General features: G+C 50.8%; 8 protein-coding genes across 8 annotated transcripts; 2 read left to right on the top strand and 6 right to left on the bottom strand.

Moving 5' to 3' along the window:
* Window positions 1-1,132, bottom strand: N7481_003541 (uncharacterized protein; the record flags this gene model as incomplete). The annotated part of the gene is made up of 3 exons (XM_057262760.1): window positions 1-108; window positions 171-1,052; window positions 1,121-1,132. The coding sequence occupies 3 exons, from the start codon at window positions 1,130-1,132 to the stop codon at window positions 1-3; spliced, it is 1,002 nt and encodes a 333-aa protein (XP_057124421.1).
* A 337-nt stretch (window positions 1,133-1,469) lies between these two features.
* On the bottom strand, window positions 1,470-2,273 carry N7481_003540 (haloacid dehalogenase, type II; the record flags this gene model as incomplete). Its single annotated transcript, XM_057262759.1, has 1 exon — window positions 1,470-2,273. The coding sequence occupies one exon, from the start codon at window positions 2,271-2,273 to the stop codon at window positions 1,470-1,472; it is 804 nt and encodes a 267-aa protein (XP_057124420.1).
* A 3,109-nt stretch (window positions 2,274-5,382) lies between these two features.
* N7481_003539 (putative nuclear migration protein) lies at window positions 5,383-9,413 on the top strand (the record flags this gene model as incomplete). Its single annotated transcript, XM_057262758.1, has 2 exons — window positions 5,383-8,443; window positions 8,506-9,413. 2 exons carry the CDS (start codon window positions 5,383-5,385, stop codon window positions 9,411-9,413), a joined length of 3,969 nt encoding a protein of 1,322 aa, XP_057124419.1.
* A 1,059-nt stretch (window positions 9,414-10,472) lies between these two features.
* On the bottom strand, window positions 10,473-10,816 carry N7481_003538 (cytochrome b5-like heme/steroid binding domain-containing protein; the record flags this gene model as incomplete). The annotated part of the gene is made up of 2 exons (XM_057262757.1): window positions 10,473-10,550; window positions 10,640-10,816. 2 exons carry the CDS (start codon window positions 10,814-10,816, stop codon window positions 10,473-10,475), a joined length of 255 nt encoding a protein of 84 aa, XP_057124418.1.
* Window positions 10,817-11,183: 367 nt separating this feature from the next.
* Window positions 11,184-14,564, bottom strand: N7481_003537 (putative mRNA splicing factor RNA helicase (Cdc28); the record flags this gene model as incomplete). Its single annotated transcript, XM_057262756.1, has 1 exon — window positions 11,184-14,564. One exon carries the CDS (start codon window positions 14,562-14,564, stop codon window positions 11,184-11,186), a length of 3,381 nt encoding a protein of 1,126 aa, XP_057124417.1.
* A 2,187-nt stretch (window positions 14,565-16,751) lies between these two features.
* On the top strand, window positions 16,752-16,937 carry N7481_003536 (uncharacterized protein; the record flags this gene model as incomplete). Its single annotated transcript, XM_057262755.1, has 1 exon — window positions 16,752-16,937. The coding sequence occupies one exon, from the start codon at window positions 16,752-16,754 to the stop codon at window positions 16,935-16,937; it is 186 nt and encodes a 61-aa protein (XP_057124416.1).
* Window positions 16,938-17,894: 957 nt separating this feature from the next.
* Window positions 17,895-19,106, bottom strand: N7481_003535 (uncharacterized protein; the record flags this gene model as incomplete). Its single annotated transcript, XM_057262754.1, has 1 exon — window positions 17,895-19,106. The coding sequence occupies one exon, from the start codon at window positions 19,104-19,106 to the stop codon at window positions 17,895-17,897; it is 1,212 nt and encodes a 403-aa protein (XP_057124415.1).
* A 2,208-nt stretch (window positions 19,107-21,314) lies between these two features.
* Window positions 21,315-24,533, bottom strand: N7481_003534 (tyrosine protein kinase SWE1; the record flags this gene model as incomplete). Its single annotated transcript, XM_057262753.1, has 3 exons — window positions 21,315-23,546; window positions 23,603-24,191; window positions 24,277-24,533. 3 exons carry the CDS (start codon window positions 24,531-24,533, stop codon window positions 21,315-21,317), a joined length of 3,078 nt encoding a protein of 1,025 aa, XP_057124414.1.
* Window positions 24,534-25,104: the final 571 nt, after the last annotated feature.

The raw sequence follows: 25,104 nt of genomic DNA, 5'->3' as shown, positions 1-25,104 counted from the left end.
TTACTCTCCTTTCTCCGCAGGCAGTATATCAGGAACCGGTCCAACCGGAACAACCAACTCCCTATCCCCAGTCTTATTTCCAAGAGCCGCGCAATATCCAAATTTGTACTAAACAAAGGTAAGCAATCAAAAACGCATCCACGTCAGATCGACGCTCTTGGAAGACCTACAATATCAAAGAAAGTCGTCTCCTTAAAAGCCCCACGAGTCAAAGGCGTCTCATCATAATAAAGCTTCCGATACCAACGATCAATACGCGGATAATCGTGTCTAATCATCTTCAGATTGCACTTGAAGATAAGATAATACGCGACATCGAACCGGGCAATAGTGGTATAGAGCCGAATATCAGCGTCGGTGATGTTTTCCCCAAAAAGATAAGGCTGTTGTTGCCCTTGACTGAGATGTTCCTCAACCCGATCCAAAGCTTTAAAAAGCGGATAGATATTCTCCTCATAAGCCGCCTGTGTAGTTGCGAAACCAGTCTTATAAACCCCATTGTTAATCTCCGGGTAAACCCAAGCATTCATCGCATCAATTTCATTCCTCAGATGCTGAGGATAAAATCCACCACCGAGCTGATTAACCTCCCTCAAACCCTGCGGCAAAAGGTCGTCAAATTCGGAATAAAGCATTCGAATGACTTCACTGCTTTCATTGTTGACGATAGTCTCTTTCTTCTTATCCCACAGCGTGGGAACGGTGTATCTTCCTTCATACTGCGGATCTGCCTTTAAGTATAGTTCTTTGAGGTACTTGAATCCGTACAACGGGTCCTTTTCTGCAGATCCGTAGCGGCCGGAGAAGAACCATCCGTTCGGTCCGAGTTCGGGGTCTAAAACGACTAGCTGGATGATATCTTGTAGTCCTTTTAGGCTTCGGACTAGATTTGCTCTGTGGGCCCAGGGACAGCCGTAGTTGATGTAGAGTACGTAGCGGTCCTTTTCGGCGGGGAATTCAGCCGTGGGACTTTTGGAGACGTGGGATCGAAACGCCGAATCTTTGCGGCGGAAGTGGCCGTCTGAGTCGGCGTGTTTGTAAACTTTTGTGTCCTGGTTAGGTTAGGGAATGGGTTTTGCTGGGAGGAGGTAATCCATGGAGCAGGGGAGGGATGGCTTACTTCGGTGCTCATGGCTGACTTGTATGCTGGCTAGTAATAGAGATGCCCGGGTGATGGTTGAGCCTAGTACTTCGCCCGTGTGGATATCCAATAGATTCTGCTGGCGCTTCCTAAGACTTGATTTCGTGTTGGTATATGGTAAAATGGTCTCGGTCTTATACTTGAAAACAACATAAAATGATCGTTTGTAATCGCATGGTGGTAGTTGCGAAGCTGACAAACCCCTCACGTCATCGCGTCAGCATCCACGGATGGTTGGAAATATTCTGCGGACTTCGGAATTACTTGCATTCGTACATTCCGTAGAGCTATTAGGAGTGTACATGGTCTAAGAGCAGGTTAAACTATCCTACTGCTCTTCCTGAATCCCAAATCGCCTCGCCACCTCAATAAAACCCCCAGTATCCTGATCAACCCAAATATCAACCCAACCATCCGCCTTAGCCTTAGCAACTTCTTCAACATCCCAATCCTCCTCCAACTCCCTCTCAACAAAAACAGCCTGAAACCCACAATCCTTCGCAGCTCTCAGATCCCTAAGATGAGCAGCCACAAGAGCACACTGTTCTGGCTTCAGCCCAAGTTTCTCCGCAGCACCAAGATAAACCTTAGACGACGGCTTATACGCGCCAAAATGCTCCGAACTAATCAAATGCGCAAAAGGCAGAGAACCGTGCTCCTTCAAATCTTCCAACAAAGAGACATTCCCATTCGACAAAGTCGAGGTAACGAATTGAGTATTCAGCAGCGCTAGTCCCCTTGCACTATCAGCCCACGGATCAAGTCGGTGCCAGGCAAATGTCAGATCCCATAATTCTGCATCGTTGAATAAAGGCAGGATACCGCGTTCCTCGAGAAGGTTCTTTAGAGCGGTGTAGTGGTGTTGATCGATTGAGATGAATTTCGTCGATGGGTCAAAGGTTCGCGTAAATATGCCGTAGGATCGACGCCATGCTTCGGCGAGGCTGAGCCAGTCTGCTTCGCTGTATGCGGATGCACGGTCCAGCACGGATGTTGGGATGGTTCTGTCTTGGGGTGGATTTGTCAAGACTTGTGAGGATGCGGCTCGGAGGGCTTTGGTTACGCAGGATCGCCATTCGACGACTGTACCGAACGTGTCGAAAAAGAGGGCGCGGGGAGGTTGGTCCGGCATTGTGGGGGGTGGGGGGATGTGCGGGTGGGAGTGGATAGGTCCAGCGAGGGGAGGTGATGGATGGGAAGAGTGTACGAGCACGGAGTAGTGGAAATACGGAATAGTTCCAGGAGGATCACGGGTTGATATGTGAGATTTGGACAAGAAATGGTGGAATTGCGTGTATTTGAAGATTGCGACAGAAGCTGAGTCATTGGAACCGAGGCTGTTGATGCCATTTGGTTCAGGCTGATTGTTCTGCCATGATGGAGGTGGAAGTGGAGGAAATTGAGGAGGAATTCATGAAGAAGTCGACAATTAGAGAGGAAGGAAGAGGGAGAGTCCTCACATACTTGGAAAGACAAGGGAATGATTCTGATAGGCTACAACGAGGTATACTGAAGCACCTTAAGGTACCCTCTGTTTATACTATTAGGATAAGATAATAGTTACTCGTAGTAGGCACTCTATAGCTAAAGTACTTTAGTTAAAATAAGAATTGAATTACACTATTCCAGCCGGTCGCAAAAGCACCCAACTAACCCTCCAATATACTAAGACATCCCTTCATGCCGACCTCGTCACGACTTCCTCTCCTCCTCCCCGCTTCTTCTTCTTCTCCCTTCACCTTCAACGTTTCGCCATCTCCACCACGACGCCATTCATGTCTGAGCACCGCATTAGCGTCCCTGTCAAAAAGAGAAAAAAGAACACTGGGGTCCCTTTGTCGAATGACAAGTTACCACGGATAATCGACCTGTCAAACGGCCCGTGTCTGCATTGGTGCTCTGAACCCCCGGTGGGTCATTCTATGCTGTCACTATCACTGGTTCGCGGAGGTGCTGCCCGCTTGAGAAATTGTCGCGTCTTCGTGCATTTGGAGGGCCCAGTCCCATTGTTAATCGAGCGAGGGGGCCAGGGGCGAGGGGCGATACGCAGAGGAGACCCAATCAAGTGAGTATTGCTAATTAAACCCGTGCGCTGTGTGGCTGATTGGTTGACGTTTATTTTAATTTTATGATTATGTTTTAGCCGCGCTCAACGTTTACAAGTGCGACCGGCACTTGAGATGAAAGGATCGGGGGCGTCAGATCCAGGCCCTACGAGTACCCTGGGTACTCCGTATACTCGTATCTGTCAGAGAGAGCACGGTGCGTGAATGGAGGAATGGCCTCGGCACGCATCGCGTCCCAGATTTCGCCTAAAAAAGAATCAAATCAACAAAGCAAAAGTTCGGTTTTCAGAGTGGATGCACCAAGCTCCCAGTGGAGACCTCGGGGATGGACTTCGCGGGACGGGGACTCCGAGCTTTCCCCCCCCTCCCTACGAGTCCCAGTACCGACTGGATTCATGGGATACATCCGGAGCATTCAATTCGAATTTGAATGGCAATTGATAGATGCAGCACTCCCCTAGATCAGATGCAGCTGCGCCTGGCTGAAACACCGTCCACGGGCCATAGGCTCTTGTTGAACGAAATTGCCTACGACGATCATCACCTGCGAACCTCACGCTAAGACGGACTGGCCAACGCAAGAACAGGGGAACAGTCATTCCCAAACACGCTAACCGGCTCTCCTATTCCACAAGCAGACCAGTGCCCAATCTATTCGACTCACCCACCAATTTAATACTCGTCAGCTCAATGGACGATGGGCTACTACTCCTCTCCACCGATGCCTCTTAGCAATTACCACAAAAAAGGGGCCGAGATCTTAGCTTTGTCGCTGTTGGCCGTACTCCGTACCTGGCAAAGACTTGCGCCCAGCTGAACGCGTTGTTTTGGACCCATGGTGGGACCGTGGAACCAGCTTTTTCGTCACCGACGAACACCTTCCCCATGTCGAGCAGCAAAGTGGATTGAGACGATCCCAACTTATGATGTCTTGCCCATTGCGACTTGGCTCCTACGAGTATCCCGAATTGAGTGTGTGCTACTCGTACACTTCTGCTGCGCCCGCATCGCCTTGGTCAGGGCTTGTTCCAGACAAACCTTTTTTTTGTTCCTTTTTGTTTCTTTTTCTTTGTTCCCTTTTTTTTAATTGGCTATTGTCTCTTTTCTTTTCTTTTTCGGGATGAGATTTGATTCCCTCGTTTCCAGAAGCCATCGATATCCACGGTTCTCCCCCGGAGCTTAACCTGACATGAACTATGTGCATGGAGCTACCTTCGAGGTACCATCTCCGGTCTTGCTTCTCTTCTCGTGTTGCATTTAGATCGATTGATGGTCCGGACTGAGCAGACCGGGGCCATGCTTTAGTGTCTTGGTTGGCAGCTTTCGAGTGGAGCATGCTGCATCCTGGCTAATCGGGTGGATTGCTAGCTTCCCCATGTCCCTCCCCCCTAACGAACACCCCTGGTCTTTTTGGGCTTATTTTTTTTGGCTCCAAGCCCAGAGCAAAGGCCGCTTCCTCGCATCCGGCCCTTTTCCGATTCCTTTGCAGCAAGGCTGATCTACGAAGAGGTCTCGAGGCAATCTAACGGACATCACGTCCGATCGTTGCCTCCTTCGTAAAAGTCCCGTGGATCTTAAGGCCCGTCACGACGGTCCCCTCGGTGGCTCAGTGGCTCAGCGGCTCCCCTCTGTAGGTACTTCTGTACCAGTCCAGTGGACTCCGACTCCAGTGATCGCGATCGACCTTTGAATCCTCTAGGGGGTAGTTGACATCTGTGGCCCGTCTCCTCCCACTTCTCTCCAACCCCAAGCCTGGTGACGCCCGCATCGCATGTAAGTAGATTCTAGGAACCTCCGTGCATATTAAAACTACTCTACTGCATTGGGCTCTGGCTCCTCGCGCCCCAGCCTGTGCATCTTGCATCCGCGCTGTAACAAAGTGGCTGACTGATTGTTCCACTGCAGCCAAGGTTGGATTTGACCCCCCCGCGTGTGACCCTCGACCGAGTATCGACGATCGTTGCGACCGATTGGAGCTGAGTGGCAACTGAATACGATACATCACCACAATTCAACACTTCGACTTCGACGCTTCGAGAACGAATGAGTGAACTACGGTAGACACGATTCGATTGATGGGATCCGGCCGCGTCGTGCTCTGGTTAGCAGACTGGAAACACGATATCCCGGTGATGTTTTGACTTGCAAGCACCAAGCGCAAGAACAGAGACAGAGATGGCCATGGCCATGGCCACGGATTTACAGTCCCCCGCGACCTCCACAATTCACCCATCGCCTGCGCAGTCTAGATCCAGAGCCGCCTCAAAGGCAAGATCCAGATCTCGACCAGCGCGGCGCCGAAGAGACTCGTCTCCAGTCCCGTCCTCCCCACCCGGCCTGCCGACACCCGCTTTTTCGCCCGAAGATGGACACACCGATATGGACGACGATATCGTCGAAGAAGATACACTATTGCCATTTGATCCTCGAAGAATCACGCCCACACTCCATGCATCGCTCGTTTCTGAGATCCTCAACCTCCGCCGGGAGGTTGATAGTAAAACAAAGGCAATCGATTCGTTGGAACTGAGCTTGGACGAATCGCGAACAGAGGGCGAGATCCTCAATGCGAATTTGTCGAAGGCTACTCGGGAAGCTCGGTCTTTGAAGCATCAGATTCAGCTTCTCGAGGGTGGGACCTCGTCTGCGATGGCAGAGTTGGCCCGAGAGCGAGACGAAGCGGTAGAAAATATTAACGATGTGCGCAAGAAATTTGAACAAGTGCAAAAAAGGGCTCGCAGTCGGGAAGACGATGCCGAACGAACACAGATGATGTGGGACCAGGATCGAGAGAATTGGGATAATGAAAGGCGGAATCTTGAACGGAAAGTTCACGTGGTGGAGGGTCGTTTGAAGACGGTTCTCAGCGAAGTTGCTGCTGCCCAAGAGGCTAGCAGTACTCTCCATTCGCAACAATCCAGCGAACACGATGATACCACCAAGGCAAAGAGCAAAGGAAGTGACACAGCTAGTGTGGCATCGAGCAGCCAAGGCCGCCGGCGTGCTAGTATGACCAGCGTGACGACCGATGAAGGGGACGACCAACCCAACTTCCACAATGTACGATATTCCGTGATGAGCATGGTAGCTGGCAAGGGCGATTCCGGGTTGAATCTCGCGCAAGAATTGGATTTCGATGAGGAAGAGGAGTTTGTCATTTCTGATGAAGAAGGCCCGTCATCGCCCGGTGCGCTTCCCGAAGAACGACCTTTATCTGTCCACTCGGCTGCATCTTATGCTGTTTCCTCGAAGGCGAGAAAGATCCTTGGTCTGTCGATGCAAAGTACTTCCACCGCGGCGGGAGATTACCGTGCGTTGGATTTGGCGAGTCCTTTGAAGACACCAGAGCTACCTGCTGTTGAATACTGTGATATGGGAATTCAATATTCGCCTCCTCCGTCTCCCAAAATACCGGCCGTGGCTGAGCCAGAGGACGTGCCTGCATTTGTGGACACAGCAGTTTCAACCGAGCCTTACCATGATATTCCCGAGATGAAGGATACTGCGACGATCACTGTTGCAGCCGAGATGACATCAACTTCGTGCCAGACTGCGGAGGATCTTTCCAGCGTCACAGAACTGGCTGTTGAGCAGACTGCCAAATTCAAGCCAGTTGAAATGGCATCGGCATCCACCCAAACAGAGGATATTTCTAACGAAGAACCCGCCCCAGTTCAAAGAGCTACACTATCCCCGCATGACATTCCATCAGAAATGGATGTTCCCATGATCACCATCCACCCACCAGTCTCAGAGCCACCATCACCACGAAACAGCGTGGTTCTTCCCCCGCAGACGAAGAATGCGTCATGCCAGGCCAATTTCCGATCAGTCATTGAGGCACGCTCTATCGCCATACAAACGGAAGAGATTCGCATCGATAACCGACCAGTAAAACTACCGGCCAGCCTCCTCCCCTCCGCAATCCCCGACCTTCCTACTCGGGCCGAGACTCAAGATGCTGGTGTGCAGCAGTATCAACCGTACCGTCCGCCAGTACCTCCTCCTCGATCCGCTAAACGACCGACGACAGCAGACCGACCCGTAAAACCACCCCGCGCACTAGCATCTGAACTATCCCAAGCTTATCCAGGGAATAATGACAACGGCCCTCTTTCAGACGATCCTATGTCCGGGCTTCGACGTCCTTTCCGCTCTAGCAGTCTCTTTGCCGGTTTTGAGCAGCTGAGCGATGACGAGGGCGGTGCAACGGAGCGTGACATCTTCACAGATGAAGAGTTCCTGAATCGACCCTTCGCCTCGTATAAGCTTCGCCGTGGCAAAATGGTCAACTCCAAGCAAAGAACTAGCTTGGATGATATCGGTCTTCCGGAAATCGATGAGCACCTATCCGATCCCGAGTCTCGACAGTCCATCGATACAGAGCGAGCCTCAACCCGCGGCGGCCGAGGCGCTTACGCTTCTAGCAGCAGACAGCCAGGTATGCGCAAGATGGCCATGATATCCAGCGGGACGGCAGCGCACCAGAAGACTCGAGCCCGGAGCCCCAGTGAGCCAAGTCTCAGCGGCAGCGCAGGTTCAAGCATTGCGCCTCCATTCCCAGTTCCGATCCGGTTGAGTTCTCGGAAGCTCCCATTGACTGGCAGCGATGGACCCCCGAGCCCGACCCGCTCTGCTGGTCGACAGTTCTCGGATCGGGGTGCGCGCACATCTCTCCACCGGCGACCAACACTTCGCCGGGTCCGATCTGCGGCTGCGATGTCTCAAAGTGATCTTACTGAGCGTCCAGAGACACTGTCTTCGCCAACGCGATCTACTTCTCCGTTTACAGCGGACAGTCCAACTGCATACGCTGCATATCGTCCACCACCTATGCCATTTGACGATATCACAGCCCCTCGGGAGCGACGAGTTGCTCAGAACCCTCAGAAACGGACTTCGCACCACCGCGCTGCTGTACCGTCTATGAATTGGAACCATGAGCGAGAGGATTCAACAGGTGGTGTCCAACCCACTAGTGTTGTGGACGCAATTGCCCAAACGATGGTTGGTGAATGGATGTTCAAGTACGTTCGTCGACGTAAGTCTTTCGGCATGGGCGAGTCCAAGGAACCTTGGGAAGGTAAAAACCCCGACGAGGTATCTGCCAACATCACCAACAGCGGTGTGCGGCACAAGCGATGGGTTTGGCTTGCGCCTTATGAGGGTTCCATAATGTGGAGCAGCAAGCAACCGACCAGTGGACCTGCCTTACTGGGCAAGAGTGGGCGGAAATGTAAGTTACTAGCAACAACCTCGAGCTATTATATGTCTTTCAAACTAACAACACCCCTTCAGTCACCATTCAATCCGTGCTAGATGTCAAAGACGACAACCCTATGCCCAAGGGCTCCGGAACCCCAACCCCATTCAACCGCTCAATCCTCGTCCTCACCCCTCAACGCGCTCTCAAATTCACAGCTCTGACAGTAGAGCGCCACTACGTCTGGCTAACAGCCCTATCCTTCCTCAGCCACTCCTCAATGGGCCTACACGACCTCGCCGCCGTCCCACCCGCACCAACAGGCGAAATGCCCGGCTCACCCACACCACCAACAGCCAGTCTCCGCCGCAACCCAATCCGCGACTCAATCCGCGTTGCAAAAGGTCGACCAAGACCCATGCCAAAGGGCAAACGATCCTTTGGCAACGCACCCGACCCCGTCCCCGAAATTCCAACAGCAGACGACGACCTAGCAGCCGACCCTCCTCACGTCCCACGCTTCTCAAACCACAACCGCAAGCGCAGCAACACAAGCACAGCTCCCCGACCCCCACCAGCCATCCACGCTATCCGAAGCTTCTCCAGCGCAGGAACAATGGCCACAATGCCCTCCTCACACAGCGGCTCGTCAGACCCATACTTCTCGCCCGCCCCAATCCCACCACCAGCCCTGCCCCCGGGTATCGGCAGTGGGCGCAGCAGTATTAGTCGGACTTCTGAAGCTAGTGGACGCGCTTCTAGTGCCGGTGCGAGCAATATGTTTGATGTTGGTACGGTGCGCATGGAAGCTTTCATCGATCATCATGCTGAGCAGATTAATCGGCCTCGTGGGGTTCCTTCGGTGTGTGCACCGTCTGCGGCTTCGACGAGGGGAAGAAAGACTTCTAGTCAGTTTAGTCATGGGAGATACGAGTTTGATGCACCTTCTGTTGATGGGGGGGGTGAGCTTTCGTTTCGGTCGGATCCGTTTCGGGGGTTCTGATTGATTTTTGATTCTTCTCTTTCTTTGATTTGGATTGGGCCTTGTTTGCCTACTTCCTACACTATCCATTTATACCACTTTCACCTTCCAGTTGTCTTCCCTTTTCTTTTGGCTTGAGACATGTTCAGGGCGCTGGATGCATCGCCCCTTTGCTTCTGACATTTTGGCATTCTGGCGACATGTTCAGCCTGCACATACTACCTTTGTATTGTTTTTGAATACTTTTCCCTTCCCATTCCATTTCCCACCTTTCTGACTCGAACCTACATACATCCATACCCTGCACCTCTATTCTCTTCTCGTGACTAATTTTCCTCCCTACCTCTTTCTTTCCTTGACACCTCTTTCTTTTCTTTTTCTTTTCCCACTCATACATACTTATTCCCACATTCTTCTCTTCTTCTCTTCTTCTCTTCTCTTCTCTTCTTTTCTCTTCTCTTCTTTTCTCTTCTCTTCCCTTCTGTTTCTTGCACTTTCTCGCTTCTATTGGATTTATTTGATTTGTTCATGGTGATACCATTGTGCGAAGGATACCACATTCAACTCGAAGCGAAGCAAAGCAGCAGCGGTGGACTCGGACACGGGGCGTTGGAGGCACTGGACTTGAATTTGAACTCCATCTATATAGATACTAGTTGGTACTAGTATAGTATAATGTATACTCGAAATGTATACCGGCTCTAAACACCTAGGTAAACTCTCTCTTCTCCGATCTACCAGTAGAACCTGAAGACACTGGAACAAAAATCTAAATTCTAGAATTTATAAATAACACTAGAAAATATTGGAAAGGGTGGGTATTAACACAATATTTCATCGCTAGCAACATCAACAACAATCATTCAGCCAGCCCAGAGCCCAGCCTTCTCTGCGAGGTGTTCGGCTATTGAAAGCGTCGGCCTTCGCTTTCGGTTTCGGCGTCCCTCGGCCGGTTCCGACATAATCACACGATCACACCCTCCCACATGCAAAAAGCCAGACAGACCAAACATGAACGACACATTGGTATCGGATATGAATCGAATCGAACCAAAGTGCACTGCACTGCACTGCACTGCATTACAACTTCGCAGCATCCTTGACCTCGCCAATCTTCAGTTTGGGGGCGTACTTCTTCAGTACGGACTCGTTGTGGTACTATCGGCAAAAAAAAAAAATGGGATTAGCCAGCGTTCCAAAACACTTCGTCACTTCTTCCTCCAAGGGGGTAGGGGTAGGTGGTTTACCTTCCAGAATTGCTTAGAAGCATCCTTGCCCGCAACACGCTTCAGAATCTTCGCGCCGCCGGGATGCTCGTCGGCGAACTTGGTGACGTCGTAGACGTTTGTGTCGACGATGATGTACATGCCCTTGTCGGCATTGTTGTGGGAGGCAACGTCTGCGGGGGAGAAGGTTTGCGACATGGTGGTTGGTGTGTGATGTGATGTGAGTTTGGGAGGGTATGTATGGGGTATGGGAATGGAAGAGGATCAAAGGGGACTCGGAGGGTGACGTTATTAAAGGCGGAGGTTTGTGGAGGCGGGGCCGAGGTTAGACTGGGAGAGCCGCGGTCAGAGGTATCGCCAATGCGTGAGTTGTGATTGGTTGGGTGGGTGGTGGGGATGGGATTTATTCCTAATTTCCGTGGGTGTGATCTTGCCGAGGATTCAAGTTATGTTGGTATGTTTATGCTGGCTAATTTATGCTGGATGAACTTGGACGGAAAGACTCTGCTGGGAGTATATTAAAACATTGACATTGACATTGACATTGATAAATAGTACCATATCATCACGCCTTACTCTTCTCCCCTGTCGCCCCAGTCCCCTTCGGCGTCTTACGATCCAGTCCCAACGACTCCAGATCCTTCTTCTTATAGTAGTGGGGAGCAACTTCGACCAGCCACTCCGCCTGAAGGGGCATATTGCTGCGCATATACTCCTTACTAGTCAACACCAGCTCGAAGTAGATCACCCAGCGCGGGTTGACCTCAAACAGCGTACTGGACGGATGCAGGTAAACCGACTGCCCATTCTTGATCGTGCGGTAACTATCACCACCACGCTGCAGCCGCGCGGCATTAGGGAAGAACCCAGCCGTAATGGCCTTTTGAATCGGAACGATATTATTGGCGCCACAGGTACTGACTGTAACCTCTACCCGATCGCAGAGTTTGGCTAGTTGATCACGCACGTCACGGGCTCGTGTCAGACTGCGTTGCTGTAGGAAGTTCTCCTTTGCCCAGACAAAACTGAAGTCGGAGTCAACCCATTGATTCCAGACGTTGAGGAGTGTTAGGTGATCGCCGCCGTCTTTGATGGTGAATCGGTTGCGAGCACTGTCGGCGTGAATTTTCTTGTCCTTCGGTCGGAAGAAGAGCGCGCTTCCTTCGCCTAGCATCGATACGATTGAAAGAACTTCCTCCACGCAACCGTATTGACCCGCAGCGAGGATCGCCTTGGCGAGCATCGGATCCGTTGGGAACTCCGCCATCTGTCGACCGACCTTTGTCAGCTCTCCCCGATCATTCAAGGAGCCCAGTGCGTATAGTTGTTCCAAGGCTCGGATGATAGTCTCCGCCGGTGGCGGGTCCATGAAGTCGAAATCGAGAAGTTGGTCGATACCAAGGGACTTCAGCATTAGAATCACACCATTCAGATTCGTGCGCTGAATCTCGGGTGTTGTGTTTTCCTCCAACTCGTTATAGTACGCCCATTTAGTGTAGAGTCGGAAGCACTTTCCTGGGCCAACACGTCCAGCACGTCCAGCACGCTGATTAGCCGAAGCACGCGAACAGGGCGTCACTACCAAGCTTTCCATGCCAGTGCGCGGGTTGAAAACATTCTCTTTAACGAATCCAGGATCAATCACGTAGACGATACCATCAATGGTCAAACTGGTTTCGGCAATGTTGGTTGCAAGCACGACCTTTCGAGCATTGGGTGGCGTAGGTTCGAAGATCTTAGTCTGTAGCTCGGAGGGCAAATTGGCATAGATGGGACAAATTATCATTTCCGGTATTTTACTACCCAATTTTCGAGCAGTTTCTTGTAGACTTTGATCGGCGGCTTCGATTTCCTCTTGGCCAGTCAAGAACACCAGAATATCGCCGCGGCCCTGCGTGACATGGATCTGGAAAACGGTGGTGATGGCAGCAGCCAAGTAATTGGCCTCGGGCTGCGAGGTATAATGCACATCGACTGGGTAACGGCGACCGGGGATGTTGAAAATGGGCGCATCGTCGAAATACTTTTGGAATTTTTGAGCATCCATTGTGGCTGAGGAGATGAGCAATTTTAGATCTGGCCGTGCTTTGGCGATATCCTTGAGAAGACCACAAGCAATATCGGTGGGAACCGTCCGCTCGTGAGCCTCGTCAATCATGAGAGCCGAGTACTGCCCAAGGTCTGGCTCTGTAAGCAGCTCTCGCAAAAGCATACCGTCGGTCATGTACTTGATAATCGTCTTGTCGCTCGTATTATCCTCGAAACGAATAGCATAACCGACTTCATTTCCAATCTTCGTCCCCATTTCGTCCGCCACACGGGCAGCAACACTCATAGCAGCAACTCGTCGTGGCTGGGTACATCCGACTTTCAAGCCGTCCTTGGTGAATCCGGCTTCGTGTAGGTACTGAGGAATTTGAGTCGTTTTACCAGAACCTGTCTCACCAACAATAATCAAGACCTGGTGGTCGTGAACTGCTTGAATGATCTGGTCGCGGAATTGATAGATGGGCAAACTCTTCCGAGTCTCCTCCATAGTGAGAGCCTTCTTCTCGGCCGCATCAACCTGCTCCTTGAATCGAAGTTGTTCCGAAGTCATCGGTTTCTGAGTACCCTCAATCTTTGTATCCAGGACGAAATTGATCTGCTGAGTGTCGTCAAACACATACTCATAATCGCCCTCATCGACAAAATCGGCTTTTTTGATCTGGGCCTTCGCCTTGGCAGCTTGCTCCAGTTCCCATTCCTCGTGCTCCGTAACGAAACGCTCCTGACCGGACTCATCACGATCAACATAACGCTTGTACAATGCATCCTCCTTCTTCTTGCGATCGATTTTTCCCTTCTCGGTGATATAATCATCCGGCATCATGTAGCCATCACGATGATCATCAATGCGCAAACGCTCTTCGGCAATCATAAGAACCTCCCTATTCCGCGCAAACTCTTCCTTCTCTCGACGCGACAGGTTCGGGTTCTCTCGAAGTTCCGCCGCCTCCTCGGCGACCTGTTTCCGCAACAAAGCGAGACGTTCCGTCTCACGCTTCTTCAGGTATTCTTGTCGAGATCGCATACGCAAATCAGGCATCATGGAAGCTCGCGCAGAGGCATCATCAGCCAGCGCACGACGGCGCGCGGCTTCACCATCTCGCGTTCTGTCCTCCACAATCTTCTTCGACTTGCTGTCATCTTTGTTCGCGAGTCGCTTTGCAAATTCATCACGTTCCCGAAGATCCTTTTGGCGGTCAATCTCTTGCTGTGTCTGGGGATCGATATCATCGGCCGGGCGCGGGGAGGCAGATCCATCTTCGAGTCTTGTTCGTTTGGAAGGCGATTCTTCGAACTGATCGGGATCATCGTGTCCCTCCTCCTCCTCATCATCCGGTATCTCTTCATCACCCCAGCGATCACCAAAATCGTGATCATCCTTCCTCCGCACTTTCTTCGAGCGCGGTCGATCACGACTCTCCCCATCGCGACTGCGGTCTCGCTTCCGTGTGTCATCTCTCTCCCAGCTATCGCCACGACTCTCAGGTTCGCGTTTACTTCGCTCTCTTGTTCGATCACTATCGCGCTCTTTATCGCGGCGTCTCCGCCGTTCACGCTCGGCTTCCACGTTGACGGGTCCTAATGCTGCGGCCGGGTCTGTCTGTTCCTCACCCATTTCCACTAGGCGGTATTTCTTTTTCGTAGATGCGGCGGCAGCTGTAGATCGTGAGGCCGAGGGTGTGGGTTGAGAACTGCCTTTCCCGACGCGCGAGTAGAGCTGGCCGCAGAATGCGCCGATTTCATCGGGGCTGCCATCGAGGAAGGAGACTAGTTTGTCTTGTAGCGAGGAGGCGGACTTGGCGGAGCTGGCTTCCGCGAGGACGAAGTCAATGGCAATAGGGTCTGATGCGCCGGTTAGGCGGATCAGCGAGTCCGAGACGAAGGTCTTGTTATCCATGTTGGGCGCGAGGTTCGGGGAGGGTTCGGGGTTGGTGGGGGACAATTGTTTGGAGAGTGATTAGACAGCTTGGCTCATATTGTGTATGGGTATAATGATGGTAGGAAACCCCCCCAGGGGCGCGTTGTGAAGGAGAAGGAGGAGAAGTGGCCGATGCAAGAGTGACAGAGCAAAGAAGAGCAAAGCTCGGAGGTGAGTGCTAAGGCCGGTGGCAATCTCGGACCAACTCCACACTACTTTGACTGGGTGTTGCTTCGTATCAATCGGTATTACGAATCGCTGCCTTCGTGGCGCAGTGGCTAACGCGTTTGACTTGTAATCAAGAGATCGCTGGTTCGATTCCGGCCGGAGGCTCTTTTTTTGGATGGCCTGGGGCGTCGGTATTAGGTCTACACTGCGTTTTGAAGCTCTATCAAATCATAGTACTAATACAGACATCTCTAAAAGAATGCTAGCTACAGGTATTATTAGCTATGCTCTTAACTAAATTATTATACCTTAAGACAGTGATTTTATTGGTTCAATACTCATGGATAGCTTGTAAATCAGCGGGAGAATTTTTCCTGAACACGATACATCGAACTTCCGTCTGTCGCGGCCCGGGCCATTTGGTGGTTACTGGAGTATCTAGAACGCAAGCCATGACCCCTGCGCGAACGGTGCTAGTGGAGGGGTGATGCCGAATACCGGAAATACTATAGAGATTGTTTACATATTGATTTAAGGTCTGAAGTTTAAAGTATGAGTCAGCCTGAGATCGTATCTCTTTGTTTTGTCTTTGGTCGTCCGTTTGTCACCTATATAGTACCCTCTGTCCTCAGACTTCAGTTCTTGCCTTCCTCTTAGCTTTCACCTTCTTCAACAACTTCGCTCCATCTTCCCATAACCCTATTTGATAGAAGCCTGCCGATATTCATTAACATCATCCTGGATTTAAGTCAACAAGACTGAATTGAATAACCTCAACCTTTGGTGAATGGACCCATTATCACGACTTCCCATGAATTTCCCAACCTCACCATCCTCCAAGGTAGGCTCGACACAGTGACCACCTCACCGATGCAACACCGTCGGAAAGAGGTCCACGCTGAAAATTGATACGCGATCTCTAGTCCAACGTCGAGAAAAGATTAGCTAACAAGCTCCCGAGACACCAGGGCAATATAGATTCCGCAACAGATGGAGCCAGCCTACGGAAACTTGAAGGCCAAGAGCGAGGGAGACGTATGTGTAAAGAGAAAGCGGAAGATACTTCAAGATGAAGTTCAAATTCGACGATCAATATCGCCCTGTGAATACAAAACCCGTGCGGCTAAGATAAGCTGAGAAAAATCGACATCATCAATGTGGCACGTTCGAGGTTGTTAAAACAGGCAGATTCGCGTCAGAAAAGACGTGCCAAGGAGTCACCAGGAGGGAAAAAACAGCATCTGGGAAAAAAGAGAGTTATATAAAGGAGGAAAATGAAGAACAGACGGAATAAAGAAAAGAGCGAGAAAACGGTTTCCACATGATGGGGCCCTCTCATCATAGAGTGTTGAGGCGAAGCTCCGAGGTATTGGGTTTCAAAGGCACCATGTTCGTGACTTGAGGAGCCTGAGCTTTCGACCTGGCTTGCTTGAGAGCATGGATCATCAAGGAAATGAAAAGGTCCACCTGCTTAGCAGATTATTTGAAGGTCAGAGCTTGTCGGTTTAAACAATAACGCACTGCCGAATACGCAACAGCTCTCACCTTTGCTGAGACTATTTGTGGATCTATGCCGGCCACCAGGTCAGTGGGTTATTTACAAGAAGGACATTGCCAACAGACCTACGGGATTGAAGAGACCGGCATTGACGGACGAGTTCGTTTCTGGAAAAGGGCTCGGTTGGGGGGACCGACCTTTAGATCAAGCGAGCTCAGCTCACCCGAGCCGGGGAGTTTGAAATTAGACCCGAGATCATTGTATGTGTTGCATGTACTGAAAGGTCTTGCCAAATTTTCAAGGGAGTCTGACCAATTAAGTATTTAACAAGGCATCTCGCGAGGGAAGACGCCGAAGAGAAGGCCAAAAAGGCCAGACTAACAGAAGAAGAAAAGAAAGCACATCAAGTCAAATAACAAACGCGCACCTCACCTGGGCGAATTTTAGTGCAGTGTCTCTTTCTGGGCAGATCCCTGGAGGTTATGTTCATAGCCCAGAAAATGGCTATTATAGATCAAGAAAAAGAGCAGGCAAACCAAGCTCGAGATGTGCGACCTTTTCATGAAACGGCTGCTTCCCGTTTAGCACACACTCTTGACGCCTTCCATGCCTACTTCAAGAAATGGAGTTGCACCAAGCTGAGTCAGATTTACGACTTTGGCTTCAAAGTCGACGAAACGAAGTGAAATTGGTCATGACGTTTTATATAAATTCGAGATCCAAGAGCATCCCTATCGAAGAATGGAGAGTACAGGCCAAGCAATGGGTTGAGATTGACAATGTTCAAGCATCATAATCTTGATTGGAATATCCTGTCGTGTTCCTACTGTTGATGGGATTACGCACCCGGATCAAATCACTGATCCGGTTATTCTCCAGTATGGAAATATGGTATGTCTTGTCTTCTCCCCTGGCTGTCTTCGCTTTTTCTAATGGTTCATTTCATTCCGGGCTAAAGCTAGAGTTACGCTGGAACGTTACTAATACCAGCACTAGTTTTATGGCCTTCCGCAATGACCCAGAATAAGTGGAAGGAATGGCATGCTACCACCAAGCCTCTATTCGACAACTCCGAGCCACTGTCATCGTTGACAACATCTCCAAAGACCCTGTCATGGGCACAGGGTGTGAATTCTGTGATCGTGTGGCGGCCGAATGAGATCTATCGCCAGGAGACCGTTTTCTCCCTGCTTCATGAACCCGGTGGATGCAGCTTGATCTTATCCTCGGCTTCCTCATCATCTTTCTCCCCCCCGCACTTATTCCTAATAATATCCAACTTGAATTGACACAGCATGCCTTTCGATCTGCCCCTGCACCTTGCTATATCTCCCTAAATCTTGGCCCGCTATATTTATAGTCCGCCGTCAACCTATATAAATATCAACCCATAACCCGAAATTCTCCAAGTCCCACAATGAGAGACAGAACAAACTTGATTCGGAAACTTCCTTTTACTCGTGGTCCTCAACCATTTCAAGCAGGATCTGGTCCAGGACTTCGAGGACAAAAACCGAGTCTGCGCTAGGTACCCCCTTATTCCGTGAGAAAGACTGGTCACAGGTCACCGGTCAACGTCGTTCGAGTTATACAACGTCTGGCCGATTGATCAGCCAAGTCAACTATAACTATAACTATAAAGACTATTGCTTTGCACGCCCTACTTCCAACCACATAGGTAGAACATCCCCCATGCCCTGGCTAACCTCGCTCCGAGCCTCGATAAACATTCCACCCGGAGCTGGCACTCTTTCCCGAAAGTTGTTTGGAATCAACCCAGTCGAAAACATCCGCCACTTATCCCAAAGAAGCACACCGCATCGGCGATAGCGCAGGACATCATTCATTGCACGTCTGTCTGGTCCTCTTCGCATGACCTGGAAGCGGAGAGATCTAAACAACGCCGTCTGTCCTGTGGGATTTGTGCAATATGTTGGAAGCAAACGCCAAGGGGTTGTCACTGGGTTTTTAGCAGGCACTGGCGGTGGACTCCAGATTGGATATTGAGTCTCAACGGTTTGAGGAAGTTTGAATGAGGAAAAGAACGGGATGGGTGTATTCGGGTGTAGATCCCAAGAAAGAGTGGATTTATACTCTGGTTGTAGAACATCTCCCGGAAGTGCTGAAGGTGAACAGGTTTTCAAATCCTCGAGTGCAACAGCAACGGTCCAAATCACCTCTTTCCTGAACTCGTGGATATCATCTGACGTGGGATACAAGTCAAGGGCCTGGATTGATTCACTCGGCCAACTCCATCTTGCATTATCCGGGGGATTTCCAGTGTTGTAAAAGGATGAGAATCGTTTGTCCACAGATTTGCGTAGGTCTGAGTAACATCGAAGATGCCACAGTGCCCAATACATACGATATTCTTCTATCCACGAAAAGGGCTCATTTGCTTGTTGTGCAAGAAGCGGTGAGATCCCCACGGCAGATGCGAATTCCTTTTGCAGCTTTGAAAGGCAAACACAGCCTAGCCGCTGGATCTGGGCGGCAATGTGAAGAATGCGACAAGCGACCTCTGGGCTCTGGAATCTTTGTGAAGAATAAAGCTTATCATTCAGAGCAGTGACTTTCTCATAATCGTCCAGGGTAGAGCAATGGCTTGATGGGTTGTGAAGGATAGCGATGTTGGAGACCAGCGATCTGAGTTCGGGCTGTAAAGTAATAGGGTTGGATATTAAAATAGCCTGCATTATCGCTTGGGGGTCTGCATAGAAGGCTGCCCTGGCTGGTCGGGAGACCGATATCAAGCTTTCCACACCGACAAAATCAGCCGTATCCTCAAAAATCTGAAAGATGAGCTCGACCGGAAGTCGCCGAAAGGGATCTATGGCAGAGAAAGTCTCTGTCATTATATTGGGCAGGAAGGGGTTGAAGGAAGAGACTCGGAGAGATGCAATATAACTGGGGCTTGGGAGTTTTAAAAGTTGAAATTCCAGGAAGGAGCGGGGGTAATGCCGCATAACCCCCGCTGCGGGTCGCACCTGCCGGGACTAGCTGCCCTGATATCTCGACTTACTTGTACGCTACATTTGGACTGACTCAGCTATAGAATAGTCTCAGAGTATCACCATTTAACACCAATCTCGACTCGTTAATAGCCGCAACCAGATCGTTTACTTCGACCTGACAACGTCTACCAAGAACTACCTCGGCATCGCAGTGTTATCTTTGAGGAATTTTCAGGTTCGGTTGGGTTGGTGGAATTCAGGTTTTCTCATCATGGCTTATGTCTTTACACTGACCAGGGATCCCTCGAGATTCAATCTAAGGTTGACAATCGTACCTCTCATTCATGGACAGTGGGTTTCCTTGAACGGCGAAAGGAAATTGTGGCTTCCTCCTGAGTGCCGGCCGCAATCATTTGCAATCAAAGATAGTACACTGGCCTTGGGACATGCGTCAGGGCGGATTTCTTTTATAGGATTCGGTTTATAGGTGGCGTCAAGGATTATCATTTCCAGTCCTTACGCTCTTCTTCAATATTGTTTCAGGTGGAGAGATTGTGAGAACTATAAAACTCAAACCGCTCTATATTACATATCATTTAGTGTTCAATTGGTCTAGTTGCATCAGAAATTTAGGTCACATCAGCAGCCAGTTGCAAAATAGTAAATGTCGGCTAGACATGAAATACCAACGGGTACGCAGGCTGGCGGCTCACGAGACGGAATATGCAGCTAACGAAATTCACGAAAAAGGCCAACATCGCATGAGTCAAGTACTTGGCTCTTTCTCTAGATAAGAAGAAAAGTATGGTGCTTAATTGAATCAAGAGTAGTACCGGTTTCTACGCCCATCAAAAAGGGATCTGAAGAAAGGCAAAGAGGAAGACGGTACGTTAGCTGGAATAAGAGGGTGCCACCACATAGGGGGGTAAGAGAAGAATGTGCCTGACAGGCTTAGTACAGTACAGTGATCAGCAGGATCATTGGTCTTCAGTCAGTCCGAGTTAGTAGATAGATTCCGAGTAAGCTCTAGGATTACTACTCGGATACGCTGCGTGGATGGAGAGGATGACAGGTAATCAGATCCGCAAGACCCACCGCTGCGGGAAGTGTTTAAACCGTTTGCATGCATCTGGAATGTTCCAGCAATATACTCGTATCTACCATACACTTATGAGGCATATGGTATGTAAATTAGCTCCGTAGTTTCTGTATCCATAAAAAACCGGAAAATTGCTACGTTTATTTCTTGCGTAATAACGTCTGGTGTATCTTGGCATTTAGGGTTCCGGGAACAATGAAATAGTGTAGGGGGTGACACCGATTTCCGAAAATACTGTACTTAGAACAGACTCTTCAACTCTTCAACTCTTCTTTGAAGACAAGGCTCAAACAGATCTCGCTAGGACAAACACAGCATGGTGGGAATCATTATCATCAATCACAATCAGAGAACAAAAGAAAATAGGAAAAAAAAATAGAAAAAAAAGACATCAAAAGCGACTGCCAAAAGTGGCGAGCTTCAATTCAATCCCACATCGAAATGATGCGACCAGTCAGGCCAGGCCAGAAACTGTAGGACACATTTGACATTGACATTGACTTGCTGGACTGCAAATACGAGAGAGAGAAGGACTATCCCAGTCGACAAGCGATGTTGGTACATTCCGTGGCACCTAATAATGCTAGGCAAATGGAACAAAGGAAAAAAGTAAAAGCAGACAACGCCGCAGCAACGAACGAAAACGCCACGCTGAAACCCAGGGTATACACATACACCCTCAGCAAACTCCACAGGGTCATGACGAGAGATAGATATGGGTGAAAACAGATTCGAACAACAGACAACAAACGCGGTCGAATCGTGGCCGGCCGAACGTGTATGTATAGTCGACGACAAGAAGATAAAAGTAGAGACTCGGCTTCGACCCGAGAAGCCTGGAAATCAATAGAGGGACAAAATCGTTATCGGAACGTGACATGAGATGGATGAAGAAATGGACAGAGAGCGCCGAGTCATTTCAACACCGAGGACAGATGACAAAGGGAAAAAAAAGAAAGAAAGCACAGAACACCCTCCATATGCACAGTAGTCAAAAAAGGGGAGATAGATTACACATCGATCATTTCGGCGTCTTCGGCCAGAATCTCGTCGGCAGGGCCAAAATTGCCTTCGAAGACGGTAGCTCCTGCACGCCGACGCTGGTTCACGAATTGAACACCGTAGGTTTCGAGAATCTGATCCGCCGTGGGTCGGTCACGGGGCTCGGGGGAGATCATCCACCCGACAATCTTGTCGAGCGCTTGAGCGTGGTGAGCATTGATCATGAAGTCGGGCGGATCGACAAGTTCGCCGCTGCGGGCAAGCCGCGAGGGCTTTGGAGCGTTCAGTTGGCGACTTGTAAGGAAGTCGTCGCCAAAATCATCGACACCTAGATCCGAAGCGCAGAGATCCTCAAACGATGATTCTTCGGAAACTGGGTTTCCAGATGCATCGCGGAAGATACTCGTTTCCGAGCTCCAGGTCAGGCTGGGAACATCGCTCATATCACCGTTGCGAAGCTTTTGCCATGATACCCCGTTGTCTGGCAGCTCCACATTACCGGCAATTTCAAACACAATAAGACCCAAGGAGAAGATATCAGCAGGCTTGTCGAATCGGCCCATCAGGATCTCAGGTCCGATGTATTCACGGTCACCTTCACCATCGATGCCGTCCTGGGCTGGCCAATGAGCAGCCATGCCAAAGTCGGCGATCTTGAGGACACCTTCAAAGGTCACCAGGATATTAGCAGGCTTGAGGTCAAGATGGATGAAGCCCCGGTCATGGATGTGCTTCAATCCCAACGAGAGCTCCAGCAAAATCTTCCAAATCCGGAAGTCATCCAAACGAGCCTTCAGGCCAGCCTGAGCAAGGAAGACATCCAAGCTACCTTCTTCGCAATATTCTGTTTGGATGTACAGGTGACCAAAGTCTTCCCAACTGTCGACAAAGTGAATCACATGGTCAGTGTTGGTCATAGTCTTGAGCACTTCGACCTCGCGAATGCGACGTTCACGATCTTTAAGACCAGAATAAGGCTGCTTGCTCTTTTTCACAGCCCACACCTGATGAGGCAAGTCGATGGGCGACTTTGGATCGCTAGAGGGAAGCGAAAAGACCGACGGGACGGAGGCGTCGTGCGGTTGACCAACTCGGAAGACCTTTGAGAACTCACCAGTTCCCACAAGCTCAACCTTCTCGAAGCGTGCAGTCAAGCTGGGATCCACATCGGGAGCTTGGTATCCACTCAACGAAAGACTAGGGCGCTTGCTGGCAAGTAAGGACTCTCGGGGCCCGGTGGGGGTGGCGGGAAGACCGTTCGAGTTGGTGGAGCTGCCGAAGTCAGGGGGATGTGACTGATCATTTGGTACAGATATAGACAATCCGCTCGGGTCCGGAGGGAAGTATTGATCGCGGGGAGTTTGAGGCGTGGCTTGCAAGAAGCGCTCACGCAAGGGTGTGGAGTGACCGCTTGAATTGGGTTCTGACAACCGCTCGAGTGAGGCGAATTGGGAAGTCGAAGGAGGGTAAGTGACCGAGGGAAGGAAGGTTTGTTTGGTGGGAGTAGGAGGGAAGTCAGAATCAGTGAGTGGTTGGCTGTCAGGCCGGGATGGAGATTCAGCCTGCATCTCATCGCCGTCAATACTGACGAAACTTCCACGGCGAGAGACCTCGGGGCGGTTGAAGGAGTTGCCAAAGATGCCCATTCCTTTGGCGAACGGTCCAGGCTTCGACCGTGCGACGAACGGAGTTGGGTTAAAAGGTGATTCAGGTACAGTCTCGGACTCCCTAAGTCGGGATTGGGATTTATCAAACAGGCGCTCTGGTGGTGGGTTTGGTCCCGCAGTGAACAGATTCACGGGTCGTTTGCAAGGTGTGTCAGGCATGTTCTTGCTAAAACTAGCACCACTGGGGTCTTCTGCATTGCGATTCTTCTTGGAGATCAACCCGGTTGACATAAATGCAGCGGGCAGAGGCTTCACCAGTTTGTAGTTGTTTGGTGTCGCGAATTCTCCAGAATCTTCGCGGGTCAACCGTCGCACGGGGGCTGGGCGAGTCGCACCAGCAGGGAGCGACTTGGAGAAATTGAAGATGGGGCGCGGCGGACCCGATTTGTGTGTCGGCTCATGAGTTGGCGAGTCATCCAAACTGGAGCCGGAAGAGGACTGAGTGATTGTTCGAGAGAGAGGGTGGGCGGTAGGTCGGGGGGGCCTGAGTGGTGACATGGAGGGCAGGAGGAGCGTTGTTATGGTGGGGGGGAGAAGAGAGGACTGGCTGGGGGTCGTGGTGAGAAAAGGTTGCTGCTATCCTGTCCTTTCTCGAATAAACCACTCTCAAAGGACATGCGTGGGCGCACTGCCAATGGAGTTCCCGGAGACATATCTCCGTCCCCAGGGCCGCGGGGTTTGCCAAACAGAGGTCGTTCTCCCTGTCTCTGTTGCAAAGTCGAGCGTCGCAGAGAGGAGGAGCGCTTGGGGATAGTGGCGAAGGGACTGAATGGTTGAATGGGAGTAGGGAAAGATGGGGATTCGCCTTCTGTCGGGCTTGGAGGCGCAGTTTCGCAGTTGTTATCAAATATACTAAAATCGGTGAAGTTGGGCGCGTGCATGCTGCGTCGCTTCGCAGAGGGACTCCCTCGAGAGGCCTGGTCGAGGTTCATAATGCCGTCACTTCGCTTCAGAGGACTGACTGTCGCAAATGAGCCAAACGTCCCACTTCGCCGCTTTTCGATGCGCGAGAGTGTAGAACGAGGCGCGAAGGGAGTTTCACTCTGCGGCGCAGCTGGGGTAGTTGATATACCAAAATTCGTACAAATCGAGTCGTCGGTAGGATCAGCCAAATCGTCGAGGGTCAGGTCATTTTCTTCTCCTGGCGGTGGTGCAATCAGTTGAGATGGAGTGGCGTTACCGCTGTCCGCTGACACAGCGAGAGCGCGTTTGGCCGGACTGCGTGGGGACGTTCGTCGTCGCATGGCCGGCCGCGTGATTTTGGCACTAGGAGGGTAAGGGACGGCAAGAGGTGAGGGCTGACCAGATGAAGGGAAGAGCACAAAGTTGCTCTGAGTGGAACGGCGAGAGGGAGATAGGGGAAGAAGAGATGTAGGTCGATTTGGAAGGTGATTGATTGCGGGTGTTGAGGAAGAAGTTGGAGCTCTTGGAGGGCGAGCGCGACAAAGAGCGCCGAAGCTGGCGGATGGCGGAACTAGCATCAACGTGATGGATGCCCGAGTGCGATGGAAGATGAAGGGTTCCACCTGAGTCGCGGTGCGGCGAGAAGGTCGCAACCATGATGGCGATGCTAGGGAATGCACAATATGCCGCGTAACAAACCCAGGGAATGAGAGCCGGGTCCAATCACGTATGGAGATCACCCAACGGGGGGACGCCCAAGAATATGGGATGAAATTAGGGTTTTGATACTGCTTTGACAAAGTTTGGACAAGAGGACGCAAAAGGTTCGCTCTCGACGAAGGTGTGTTTTCCAACCCTTCCAGGGTGGTCTACTCTTGAAGAGTGAGGCGATAGGGGGGAAAGGGACAAACAACGCGTTCTCCTTCAGGAGGGGCGGGGGAGGGCGTGAGTCAAAAAGGTCGAACCGAACGAAGGGAACGACTGGAATGCTGGGAAGGCGCAGCCGCAGAGTGGCGAAGAAAGAAGAGCAGCTGCCATTCACCCACTCATTGCGAGTTGTCGATTAAAATAATGAAAAGTCGAAGGGAATCCCGTCTAGAGCGGACTCCGCGAGATATGGTGGTAGGTGTTGTTGACGGAACAAGTACAGTTGCGCGCGCGCGGTGGGAGATATGAGACCTGGGGGGGGTTGGAGAGCGCGGAGTTGTTGATCGGACGCGCGGGAATG

The sequence above is a fragment of the Penicillium waksmanii genome (assembly GCF_028829765.1).
Source record: "Penicillium waksmanii strain IBT 27052 chromosome Unknown utg000004l:1.0-5674109.0:1.0-5678898.0, whole genome shotgun sequence".
Classification (NCBI taxonomy): domain Eukaryota; kingdom Fungi; phylum Ascomycota; class Eurotiomycetes; order Eurotiales; family Aspergillaceae; genus Penicillium; species Penicillium waksmanii.
This window is presented reverse-complemented; position numbering and strand designations above follow the sequence as displayed.